Below are 13,196 nucleotides of genomic sequence, written 5' to 3'. Positions count from 1 at the left end.
TACTTGTTTACTTGTCAAATCCCATTTTTCCTGGGAGTTAAGAACAGTGAATTCTTCAGAACCTTTGGAGAAGGTACAGAACAGGCAAATGCTTTACCCAGGTTTTCATCCTGCAATAGATGGCAGCCTTCTTGGCAGTTACAAGGACAGGCAAGAAAGTGCCTGGAAATGTAGGAAGTCACTAACCCTTGCTGGCCTATCACTAACTGCAGGGGAGACAGATTTGCCTGAGGAAAGCTCAACTTAGTAGTGCTTCTGATTTGGCCATAAATAATGCCCTTGGCAAATGTCACTGAAACAAGTCAGTTCTTACCAGATATTCCAGCTGTCTTGGAAACGTTCAAGTGATCCAGCTTTGCAACGATGCACTGTCAGGACACTGTCCCAGGAGAGGCAGGCCTGGAGACTCTACAACAGCTTCCAAGTCCCAGTAACTGGAGTTGGATGTATGGCTCCATTGAAGGGAACCCTGGGCAGACCATGCTTCCATAGACACAAGGATTGTGGGTGCCAGCAAGCAAAGGTAAAATTCATAGTACAAAAGGGGTGAAGCAAGCCCTTTCAAAGGAAGCCTGACACCCACTGTTGCCATCCAGAAAATCCATCGGCCTCTAAAATAACCCACTCAATAGCTTCATTGCCATATTCATTCTTTTCCAGTCATTGTTAATGAAAATAAAGGCTTATTAAAATACTCTTGTACACTACATGCTGGGCTTTCTTGGTAGCCTCGTGTATAATTCAAGTATAGTATTTACTATGCTGGGCTTCAAACAGCACAATATATGAAGAGTAAGAGCTACAGCACTGTTCCAGAAACTACGGAATCATACATTCCCATTTGGACTAAAAATATTCAGTGTTTATGTGAAAGACCCAAATTTGGAAGCATTGGATGCAGGTGTGAGCACCAAGCTAGGGAACCAAAGCTTCCTTATTTAATAGCTAAGCTACTTGCAGGAAATTAAGGCCGGGTCTACACTACAGACCACTTCCAACATAACTATCAGTCAAGGCTGCAGTTCCTTGACAGACGTAGATTTATCAGATGAATTCCCTTATAGATAGTCCAGAAGAACTGGCTTTGCTCACTGAGGTAGTTATAGCTATACTTGTACAAAGTGCAGCTTTGCTGGAACAGGAACTAGGAGTGCTTTAATGGTACAATATACTAGGATAGCATGCTCTTGTAATTACTTACAGCCTGAGATCACAATTCTTGTTGACATTTCCTCCTGATGGTTATATGGTATTACCTAATTTCCTAGAGCTACCAAGGATAAAACAATACTGCTCCCCCCACCTCAACAGCTTGAGTACTGCTTAAAACTTGTATGACTAATGACATCCTGGTTGGGTCAAAGCCAAAATTCACTATGAATTCCCCACAACTCTGTGGGAGGGTAAAGTATAAGAACTCACTACTGTCTCTAGACACCACAGTGTTGCAAGTGCTGTGACACTAAAGCATTTAATTTCCAGAAAGAAGATGGAAATTGCTTAAAAAAAAATCAGCACAGGGAATCCAGATACAATATCCTAACAAGTAAAACATCTATTGCCCGACACTGATCATCTGCACTCCAAATGTACATCCAATTCTCTCAACTGCTGGTCCTAAAGAGGCAGTTCTGCAAACCATCTCTTCCCTTTGCCCCCTTTCCCTGAGGAGCATGTTGACATTTCATTGTGTAGGATCAGGAAGGAAGAACAATCTGTACACAATGATTAGCCCTGATATTTTAATGGAAATACTGCACTACAGTCAAGTTTACAACATTTGTATAGAAATCATCACATGGATAGGTGGCCAAGGATCACATTACAGAATACAAAAAGCAATTTAAAATAAAAAGAAATCTTTGCTATTGTACAGGCTGGGATTGGAGCTTGGAGCTCGGATGTCAGACATCAGGAGGGATGAAAGCCATTTGTGAAAACCCTGCTGCAGGAGGATGACGACTCCCCATGGTTGGTTGGTTGGTTTTTTTTCCTGGGCACCTTTGACAGCAGGAATCCCGCCATGTTAACCCCATTCCGCTCAAATGACATGCAGGCACAGACTCTTGGGACAACACACCCACAAAGCAGCAGCAGCTGTTACTTCCAAGCTGGCAAAAGTCATCCAGACTTCCACTTCCAGATCAGCTTTAGCATACATAGAAAAGAAACACCCAAGGGTGGGGGAGGTAGGGTGAGGAGCATGTGTCAAACCTTTGAAATGGAAGAGGACACAAGAGAACCCCCCTTCCTATCTGAATACAGTGAAAGGAGGAGAAACTGGACAGGTAACTTATTGCTGGCAAACTCTGAATACTCCCTGGTGGGCTCTTTACTCTCTTTTCCTCTCTCCATAGGAGGCTTCCATTCATCACCGTGGCTGGAACCACTCTCCGTACATTGGCTGCCAATGACTAGTGACCCCTCTAGGCCATGCACTTTTGCCTCTCTGCTCCCCCACAGGCTTCAAGATTTGGAGCGATTCCCCTTCTCCAAACCTTTTGCGCACCCTGCTCCTCTCCATCTCTCTGCCTGAGGAAAGAACTCAGTTTCCAGAGGAGACAAGCATCCGTCTCAAAATCCCCATGGCAGATTTAATAAGTAGACTTCTGAAAAGTGCAAAGCTGCTTTTGTGGCTCTGCAGCTCGGAGGGTGGAAGCAGTCTGGGCGCTACAACTCCTGGCAGCATCACTTTGTGCAAGGAAAGGACACTTTCTCTGAGGAGGCGAGACAGTGCAGCTGTGTCTGTCGTGGCTTACGAAGTCCATGCTGACTTCTTTTAAAATCTGATTCGTCCACTGTTTAAATATCTGCCAGCACTAAACTTCTATACTTAAAAAAATATATATCCCATCTGAGGATTTCACTAGTGAAATGCACCAAAAAGCCCACCCATATGCCCTTCTCTCGTACACACGCACACTCACACACAAAGCAGCTTTATCAAATACTGGTTTGGTACTTAGGATGTTTTTCTCTAATACTGAGAGGGAAAAATACATAAGCACAATCAATCCCAGCTAAGTAGCTCAGTAACACTTCCCAAAAGTGAAGATCCTTGGAGCTGGAAGACAAGGTGGATAAAAATTACCCACCAGAAAAAAAATTTAAAAAAGTAAAAGTTATATAATATATATTTATATATCTTAACAGGCTGCTTATTACCTGGTCACATTATCCACAAGCCACACACGTTGCTTCTGCTTTTTCCCTTCAGATTGTAAAGCCAATAATAAAAGTGGTCAAATATCTCCCTCTCTCATGCCCTCCCACCCGCACAAACTGCATGCTGCATGGTGCCTTTCAGAACAGGAACAGGGCTGTGGGTGAGCGAGTTGTCTTCCTCAAGTAAGAACAAAGATGTATTTTTATTTACAAAAAAAGAAAAGAAAAAAGTTTTCACACAAAAGCACTACAATGATAACTCCCTTTGGTAAAAAGTGTAATAAATGTCTTCATAGGTCTGTCTGTAGGTACTAAGTCTCAAGCCACCTGGTACTATGGTACACAAGAAGCTAGTACAGTTATGCTAGCACATCAAGCATACTTTCTTTAATAAAAAACAAAAAAAAATTGACAATATGTACATTTATTTACAAAAAAGGAAGGGGAACATGTTAAAATTGTGTTGTTTCTCTCGTGTGTGTATACATGTGTGTGAACAGCTGGTGCATGGCACTAGGAGAGACTAGTAAACAAGCAGGTACAAAAACAGTTCCACTGGCACTAGAAAGGACAGACCAATCTGAACTGGTTAAGTCAGGAGTCCAGCATGGGAAGGAGTAGAGGGAAGGTGAAGGAGGCGGCAAGTGGCAGCTCCATGAGGTGGCTTTTGGCAGCTGGATTGCAGGGGTGATGACCCTGCGTGAGATCCTAGCAAGCCTGCTGCAGCGTAACAGGAAAATCCAGTTGCGACAGGCACCTCTGGGTTTCATGACACTTCTGAGCATGTAACTTAAATGCACTGATCCGATCAGGATGTGGATGGCATCCCGTTTTCTTCCCTTGACATTCAAGCCATTGGGGAAATCTGGTCTCAACACTGCTGGTGTGTACAAGCTAGTTGTGTTTCTCTAGGATTGCTCAGTTCCAAGAAGGGTCCTTCCCTCCACAGTACATGCTGAAGTCAAAGGCCTGTGGGTAACAGTTCCAGCACGTTTGTAGGGATCCACATTCCTAAAGAGAATCCTGCTGGTGACAGGTTGTACCAGCTGCGCACTAGTCAAGTGGCCATGTTACGGAGATACACAGTGAAGGGAGAAAGGCATCTTCCTCATTTCCTTGATGCGCGCGCGCACACACACACTCACACTCTGTGATCTTCCCTAGCCCAGGGAGCTTATGGTGTCTTGAATATTGTGCCGTATTTGACGCGGTACTTGTTAATGCTCACAAAGTGCAGGGTCTCTGTATCACAGGTGGTGGTACATGGCACCAAGCCTTCCAACCCTTCTCCCATTAGCCACTTGTTTGTTTCAGCTGCCATTTCACGGGTCACATGTTCCTTGGTCCATTTGTCCACCCAGGCCTGGAATCTCTGGTGCAGCCGCTTGCTCACTCTTTCATGGGACTAAAGAAATGGAAAGAGACGTTAAGAAAAGGCTACAGATCATTACATGCTTAGAGTGAACTACAGCAACTTCCTGGGCTAAAGGACTTAGGGAGCTCTTTTCTCTCTGGGGGAAACTTGGAATGCACACACTGTTCCTTGCTGGTTAAAGAAGATAGTGCTGATGGCTTCCAGACACAGTCCTCTTTATCAGTGGAAGAAAAAAAAACCTCATCTAGGTCTAAAAAGCCAACCACTGGTGAAAGTTGTATGGGGAAACTAAAGCCAGGAAGACTAAATTCCACAATGTTTGTAAAACTGCTACACAACTCTGCCACTTGGTATTTTCTACATATTTTCTGGGATAGCTAGACCACCCAATTAAAGGTTCAGATCTATGAACAAAGACAGTGGAAAATAAATTATACCAAATATTAGGCAGAATTAACTCTGAAGATTATTTCTGTTGTCAGCTTTCTAATGTGAACACTTAGATCCTACTTCCCTAACCATGTCCAATGCTAAGCTTTTCATGTAATTTCTCTGTTTAATAAATGTCAAATGAGGCAAAACTGTGGTCTTCCTTAAAATAAGAATGTTGATAAAAAAATTATAGAAACCAGGATGGACTGATTTAGAATCAGTGAGATGGACATCACTGATTTTAAAAATCAACAGGCAGGGAACCTTTATTTAAATCATAATTTTCACCTGTACTTTTTTGAAGTTATTTTCCTAAGAAAGAATAATTTTCCATGTCTGGCAGCTATTATAGCTAGCAGGTTTTGTGATTAATTAGAACTTCAAACTGAAAATTAGTATATATTTTATCCTGGTTAGGAAAAAGAAAACTACCTTCAAATGCTACTTTTATAAAATAAAGCTGTTTCATACACATTCTGAGTCTTACATTTTTTAATGACACTGAAAACAGCAAATGGCATTTCTTATTTACTAGATACTATTTTTACTTTCAATTTGTTTTGAAAAGAGTTTGGATGGAATTGTAATAAATATGCATGAAAGCAGCGTTTTAAAGTGTTTGTCAGACAACCAAAATTACCATAAAGACACTGGATACATAAGAAACGTGTCTCAAAACATGCTTCGTATTTTGAACCAATCTGTTAAACAAGGAAAGTATTATCTGCAGTTAGTGAACTGAACCGATTGTTCCTGGTCACCATGTTCTTCAGATCTCATCCTTTCACACCTCATTTTTATTCATAGATTGGAAGAGGAAAACAAGCCTTCCTGCTTTTTTCAGTTCCCAACTGATTTCTCTGCTTTGAACGAGCTAGTCATTGAATTGAACTGGCTGAAAAAATTACAATGAAGGAAATATTCTCTCTGCTCCAGCAGAAAAGGGTACTGCTGAGACAAGCTGGTTCAGCACTTCAACAGATTCTGGTTCCAGGTGCTTAGCCAGGGACTTCTACCACATCAGTAGTTAGACTCTAAAAATTCTGCAGCCAACACATATTATTTAATGCTTTAAGTGCTGTCATCATTTTGACAGAACCTGTGTTTAGGACTAAAATTACATTTTTAAATAGATATGTCTTCTAATACAGTTTTCATTTCAAGTTAAATGTAAAAAAAAAAAATGGATTATTAACTTATCCATTTTATCTACCCTGATATAAATATTCTAATGTGATGAGAAATCAACAATTTTAACCAGGTCTAACTTTAAAAAAATTGGAACACTAAACCAATTGTCTTTAGCCTTGGATATGTTACAGTCTCAGTGAAGAAGCAAGGTGAAGTCAAATACTTATAATTTAGTACATTCCAAGAGAAGAAGAGAAGTAGCCTCCTGTCAACCTCTCATAGCTTATGAGGGGCTGAAAAGTTTGAACTCTTCACACCTCACATCCAAAGTTTAGTTTTGGACTGAACAAAAAACCCACAGCCCCGCTGAGTAATTTAATAAAGGGTTACTGGGAAGTGCAACTCTCATTTAAAAACGGGTCATTCCTAGAAACTCCTATACATGTTGCCATAGTTTGGCTATTCTGTTGGCCTATGAATTTCTGAGACCGGAACACACACATTGGATGTTTCTGTAATTGTGACCTCACTTCATCTATCCTTGCCACAAATCCAGCACGTTGGAGCAGTGTGCATATACCTTTGCAGTGCTCTTTTGTGTGGCAGCAACCCTAGGACTCCTGCTCTCAGTGACTATGAGGATGAGACAGTGGATGTGGTTGGGGGCAGCTGAGTCAGAACAGAGGCACTTGAATTCATTGCACTCTGTATGCTCCCTCTTTGGGGAAGCCCTAGAGATCATGTACTCTTACTAGTGATTAAGTGGTCACAAAACAAACCCTCCCTAAAAATAAAAAAGAGGAAGTAGCCTATGGAAGGTGCCCCTAAGCAAGGAACCTGAAAGCTAAGGCCCCTAACAACTTCCCTATGAATTATATCTATCTGGAGAAAGGAGGGTGTTGAGAGATAGGAGAGTAGCATAAGGGTTACATCTCAAAGATATTCAGAGGATCTTTGCAGCCCCCTAGGAAGACTAAACCAATAGTGTATAATCCTCATGGGGACAGACTGCTACATGGCACAGAACAAGAGCCCAGTGGATACTTTATCTGAGTCTCGCCAGCTGCCTTTTGAGAGCAAAAGTTCCGGGGGGGGGGGGGGGGGAAAATCACACTGGCTGCTCTTCTCATTCTTTTGGCTTCCTCCTACCTGCTGAGCACGCAGCAGAGCGGTCCTCCTGTACATGTAATCCTCCGATTTGATCACGTACACCATCTTATAGGAGTTCAGTTTGAATTTACACTCCAGCTTGTCCAAGCTTTCCACATTCTCCATGGACTTCTTACTGTTTCCCTCCTTCCCTTCCTTCTCCTGCTGCTCCCGACCACGCTGACACTTACGGATCCGCCTCAGATTCCTGTAAACCAGAGAATCCCACCTGGAATTAGTGCTTTCCCTCTACAACTAGGCTGGATGTATCTGGGGGTGGTAAAGTAGTTCTGCACCCACCCTTTAAATAACACAAACTATTGCTTGGGGAGGAACTGCCACAACTATTTAGGCGTATGTGCCTACAAGTCAGCCTGCTGGTCCCCCTTCTTACAGAAACTGAAAGTCTGTCACGGCTACTTTATAGCCATCTCCCTGCACATGAAATGCACTGACTCAGCACCTTCTGTGGTCCAGTGGAGGGCTGTAAGCCAAGGCAAGACTGCCAAGAAAGGGTTGGTGATTCCCCAACACCTCTCAGCTCCCTGCTATTTGCAGACTATGCCATCTCTAAGTCACTGGAGAGCAGGAGCCCAGGGTGGACTTGCAGGGTTTTGAAATGAACAGCAGGCCAATACCTCTACCCAGCACTGCCAGGGCTATTGGTTTCTAAAGTGGTGTCATACTAACACACAAAAGACTGAAATATTTAAAAATCGCTGATCGAGGAAGATTTCTCCTCCCTTTACTGTCATGGGGACTTGTGGCCCATGTTAGGGTTCACAGCCATAGCTAGCTCACTTACCTCGGCAGGAAGACTGGCTTCTGTGCCAGGTGTTCCCGAAGCTCAGGGGAGGTAGAATCAGAGTTGACATACCGCTCTACATAATCTGACCAGCGCTGAAAGAGGGAGACAGAACATGTAATTAGCTAACACCTTCTAAATCGAGGCACTGAAACTGAAACCTGAAAAAGGTTATGCTACAAATCTTCGAAGACTTCACGTGTTCCACCCCCACCCAATTTAGCATCCCTGCAAGATAGAATACAGACATTCACTATTTTAGTTATCCATTTTAAAAATAAGCTGGTAAGTACTGTTTAGCCCAAATGTCTGGAGTTCTTGGTCTTATAGGACACTTCTGTTTGGCAAGAGGCAGGTCACATGCCCATGACATCTGGGACATCTGACAGCTCACCCAATACAGTACACTATTTAGATATACAACTTCAGGACTGCAAAGGCTAAGCATATACCCAAATTCAATGTAAACAATGTTCATTAACCATAATAACAACTTTTATTGAACTATCTGCACTTCATTAAGGCACATTACCTTATTTCTCACCAGTGCCTTACAAGGCCTCTAATAACAGCCTTGACAATGAAAAGGCCTAGACAGTCCAAAGTTACTTGAAGAGCTTTGAAATTAACGGTTTGTTAAATTTCCATGTCACCAGCAATGCAGTTAAAGTGGAACACAATTACTGTACAAACTAGTTAGTGGGGCTTAGGAGTTCCTATGCAGCAAGCACAGTTTATGCACTAAACATATTCAGATGTTTCATTTGTTGCAATATAAGCAATAAACAAAAAAGTCAGCATTATGTAGGTAAGCAAGTTATTCACATATCCAATATGCATATAAAGCAGAGTACAGTATAAAAGCATTTCCAGAAGAAGCCAAAACTCAGAAGAATGTGTTCTTACCTCCGCCTCTCTTACCTCCGCCTCCACAGGGTCATCTGAGTTCTCTTCTTCTGTGTCCAGAAGCTCAATGGTTAACTGGACTTGACCTCTACTCTGAATGAACATGAGCTAAAAAGCAAAATACCAAATGGAATTTAGAGACCTTCAAACAACCTCCTTCCCGGTCAGAATGAGAGAGAGAGAAAGAAATTAAAAATTAATTTCATGTAATGATCAGACATAACATCAAAGCTCTAGCAGGATGGGAGGCAAAGAGAATGTTCACCATGAGTTACACAACCAGAATACAGAAATGTAGAAGCAGATCTGATGAGCAGAGAAGTTCCAGCTTGCTAAGGGGCCCATCTAAGAGCAGGTAAAAACAAGAACATAAGGATAAAGACATTTTCTATGTATACCAGCAAAGGAGAACTGCTATAGCCAGAGCACCATGACACACAGTGATTTACAAGGAAAACTTAATGGCTGCAATAAATGGCAGGCAAGAAAGCTGCTTCATTTTGGTATTGGCAATTCAATACAAAAATTCACTCAGCTCACCCATTAACATTAGTTTCAAATTAGGAAGCTTATAGAGGCAGACCATCATGTTAGACAGCTTTTAGAAGGCATATTACTATCCAATCAAGCCCTGTAGTTTTAATTCTTTACCTCTTAGCTTATTTTGAAGCTCTCCGTAAGAGCAAGAGATAGTCCAAAATAACAGAAGCCTTGATCAATTAATTTTACTAGCTAAGGGTGGCTCTGACCATTTCCTATTTCACTGTAATGAGAAGTATGGATTTTTAAAATGATGCGTCAGATATATTTAGTGCACAGTCAGCAAATAAAAATGTAGTGCATAGTTAGTACATAATAGCCAGAGATTCCATGCTACAAAGGGTGAGGTAGAGAAAAAGTTGGAAAGCTTTTCTGACCCAGAAAAAGATTAATATCATAGCAAAAATGATGCATCAGTGTGAGACTGAGGTGCCGTGAAATACAAGGAAAATTCTGTTTTATTCAGAATCCATATTTGTCCTCAATCTGTCTTTTAAGGGTCTTGGTTCTAAAAAAAAAAAAATCCTATAGGAAGTGTTAATACGGTCTCTGTGTGCAAGTTCTACATTATTTGTCTGCATTAACACAGGTCCTACCAAGGATTGAATAAATAGTGCCATAGTGGGTCAGAACAATGGTCCATCTAGCCCAGTATCCCTGTCTCTGTCAGAGGCATAAGTGGTTGCTAACGGGAAAGCAACGTACCAGACAGATCTAGAGTGATCTATCCTCTATCTGTTACCCTCCCTTGTGTCCACAATTACTGGTTTAGACATGCCAAAGGAAACATCACCAACTGTTCTGTTCAACAGCTATCAATGAATCTATCTAGTCCCTTTTTGAAGCTGGCTGTTATCCGCCTCTACCACCTTGTGTGGCAATAAATTTCACAAGTTAACTACATGTGTAAAACAGTTACTAGTACCTCCCTAAGGAGATTCTCTGAAGTTGTAACAAGCTATAATGGGCCACAAAGATTTCCCTGTAACATTCTACAAGAGCTTCAGAGCAGGCAAATGTCCACAGGTCTTTGGGATATTTGGATCCTTTGCTCCTTTCTTATAAGGACATTGTAATCACCACTCCTTTCTTATGACACCTATCAGGGATTCCTCCCCTATGAATCAGTGAAGACACTGAAGGTCATTGTAATTCTTACCTTGAAACAGTTCTCATCAGACATAAGCTGCTCTGCTTTGCGTTGGTATGTAGCCTCCAAAAGGGTGCGAGATGATTGTGTGGTCAGCAGACCTCCAGTAGCTCCATTGTTATTCTCAGACAGGTAAAGATCTGTCACCTGCACACAGATCTCATCACTAACTATGTGCTGGAGCTGTGAATATGAAAAACGTGGAAGACTATTAGGTAAAAGAGTTTTAAAAATACTGGACAACAAATGCCTCTGGATTTGGTACACTGCCTACCACCAAACTCCCACACAGGTGTGGGGGAGGCCTTGCATAATTTATAGTCTGGCTGCCCTGTCTTTTAGAGTCAGGGTTTAGAAGAAAATAGAACACTAAGAATATTTTTTAATTGATACCATATATAAAAGTTTTAAAGTTTGACATTAAAGGAAACTAGTAAACAGAGCTGAACTTTCATCACTTCATCTTTCTGCTTTTTGTATGCAGACATTTTATATGTAAATACTCTAGAGTCACAAATGACATGTGGGAAGCCACTTTGGATCTCCCGAAACATGCGGTGACAGTCATTTGCAGATTTTCCACCCTACACACTATGCAAGCCTATACTGGCTGAAGGATTCCACATGTTCATCAGCATATATAACAGGAAAGCACACACTTAATTCCTAGTTTGGACTACTGTTTGCTCAGAGTTTTTAACTAAAATATCCAACAAAACAGGACAGGTTATAGACTTACTAAACCTTTTTCTACTGTGTAGTAATCACTACAGCTATTAGGAATGTGTCCTTTAAAATAAGTACTAGAAAGTTGCTATGGGGGAGGTACAAACTAGATGGCAGGGAGCAAATCCAGGCTGATTTGGACAGGCTGGGGAATGGGCTGAACAGAATAGGATGCTGTTTAACAAGGACAAGTGTCATGTGTTGCACCTGGGGAGGAAGAATCATCAACACTCCTACAGCCTGCGAGGTACCACTAAGTAGCAAAACTGCGGAAAGGGATCTCAGAGTTGTAGTCAACTCCAAAATGAACACGACTCACCAGTTTGATGAGGTAACAAGTAAAGCTAACCGCACCCTGTCATGCAGTACTGCCTCCCATTTTGGGTGCCACACTTCAGGAGGGATATGCATGGCCTGGAGTGGGTTCAGAGGAGGGTCACTCATCTGGTTAAGGCTTACAGGAAAAAACCTTATGTGGACCAATGGGAGACCTGAACCTCTTCAGCCTCCACAAGAGGAGGCTAAGAGGTGATTTCATGGCCACCTACAAACTCATCGGGGGGCCAGCAAGAAATAGGAGATACAATGTTTACCAGGGTGCCCATCAGGTAACTAGAAATAATGGCCACAAACTGGAAGACAGCAAGTTCTGATTGGACATCAGAAAAACTTTCTTTACAATAAGAGCTGCCAAAATATGGAATAAGCTTCCAAGGGAGGTGGCGCTGTCCCCTTCCTTGGAGACATTTAAAAGGAAACTGGATAGACACCTGGCTGGGGTCATCTGACTCCAGCACTCATTCCTGCCTAGGGCAGGGGGTCAGACTTGATGATCTAATAGGTCCCTTCCGATCCTAACATCTATGAAACTATGAAACCTTTTTTTCAGCGTCTGTCAGGAGCCTACTAAATATGAAACTCAATTATTTTTATGGTACTTGTTCTGGCTCTGCTTCGCTGCGGAGGAACTTGTAACATCCCTGGCCATTGAGATAAATATAATGTTTGAAGATGATTATAGTGTTGTTTCTTCAGGCGGTTTCTGATCACTACTAATATAATTAATATCCCTTTCTGTGAGGTGTTTTTGTCGATAGGATTTTGTGATCATTTCAGACACTAATAGGGGTCTAAAACAGAAATACTGATCGGAGACTGCTGATGGAAAACAAAAGAGATTTATGAAGCTCTGACAGTTCGTGAGATGCTACATAAAATACAGAGGAAGAAGTTCTTTGCTTCATGAAGGTTATAGTCTAAGGCCAACATTTTCAAAGGTAGGCTCCTAACTGTTTTTTCAGAAGTGTTGATCACACACACATCACCTCTGAAGCCAATAGCAATTCTCTTAAGTGGTGTGTTTAATATTGCTGAATTTAGCTACTCGGGTCCAAATACAGCAACATAAAAAAGTAATATGAGTGACCAAAAAAAGTTGATCAAAACATCACAATTATTGGTTTTAATGTACTAGACTGTAAAAGCACTTTTAAAGCACTTTTGTGGCAAGTGGGTTAATATTAATGTTAAAGAAAGTATTTTAATAGCAAATTAAGGAAGAACTGTAATTAATCCTGAATATGTCGGTGTTTATATTGTGACTAAATCCAAACCCATTATAAACAGGAAGTAAACACAGATTGTTGCAAGGAAAGGGTTTTTTTGTTTGCTTTAAATTTTCCCAAACACACACGTTGTTGGGAATTCACACATCTGTTGCCCTATTCAGGATCAAGCTATACGTCACTGTGTTACTTTTTACACATGCAAGCACCTGGCACTGCATGCAGTTGTATAAGTGGCAAAATGTGTGTCAG

General features: G+C 41.5%; 1 protein-coding gene across 3 annotated transcripts in view; it reads right to left on the bottom strand.

The window, feature by feature from the left end:
- Positions 1-1,984: 1,984 nt before the first annotated feature.
- Positions 1,985-13,196, bottom strand: part of SIN3A (SIN3 transcription regulator family member A) — a 35,072-nt gene continuing 23,860 nt past the window's right edge. Inside the window, exons 16-20 of one of the 3 annotated variants that reach the window (XM_019504445.1) lie at positions 10,663-10,836; positions 8,979-9,071; positions 8,058-8,152; positions 7,253-7,460; positions 1,985-4,570 (exon numbers count right to left, since the gene is read on the bottom strand). In XM_019504445.1, the coding sequence (XP_019359990.1) occupies positions 4,340-4,570; positions 7,253-7,460; positions 8,058-8,152; positions 8,979-9,071; positions 10,663-10,836 (801 nt within the window). In that variant the 3' untranslated portion in view covers positions 1,985-4,339. Of the gene's footprint in view, positions 4,571-7,252; positions 7,461-8,057; positions 8,153-8,963; positions 9,072-10,662; positions 10,837-13,196 lie in introns of all 3 variants that reach the window. The other 2 variants (XM_019504444.1, XM_019504446.1) reach the window with 2 other exon arrangements.

The sequence above is a fragment of the Gavialis gangeticus genome, unplaced genomic scaffold (genome assembly GCF_001723915.1).
Source record: "Gavialis gangeticus isolate Ggan-Ray unplaced genomic scaffold, GavGan_comp1, whole genome shotgun sequence".
NCBI classification, from domain to species: Eukaryota; Metazoa; Chordata; order Crocodylia; family Gavialidae; genus Gavialis; species Gavialis gangeticus.
Note: the sequence above shows the minus strand (reverse complement) of the source record. Positions and strands in the feature narration are given on the sequence as shown.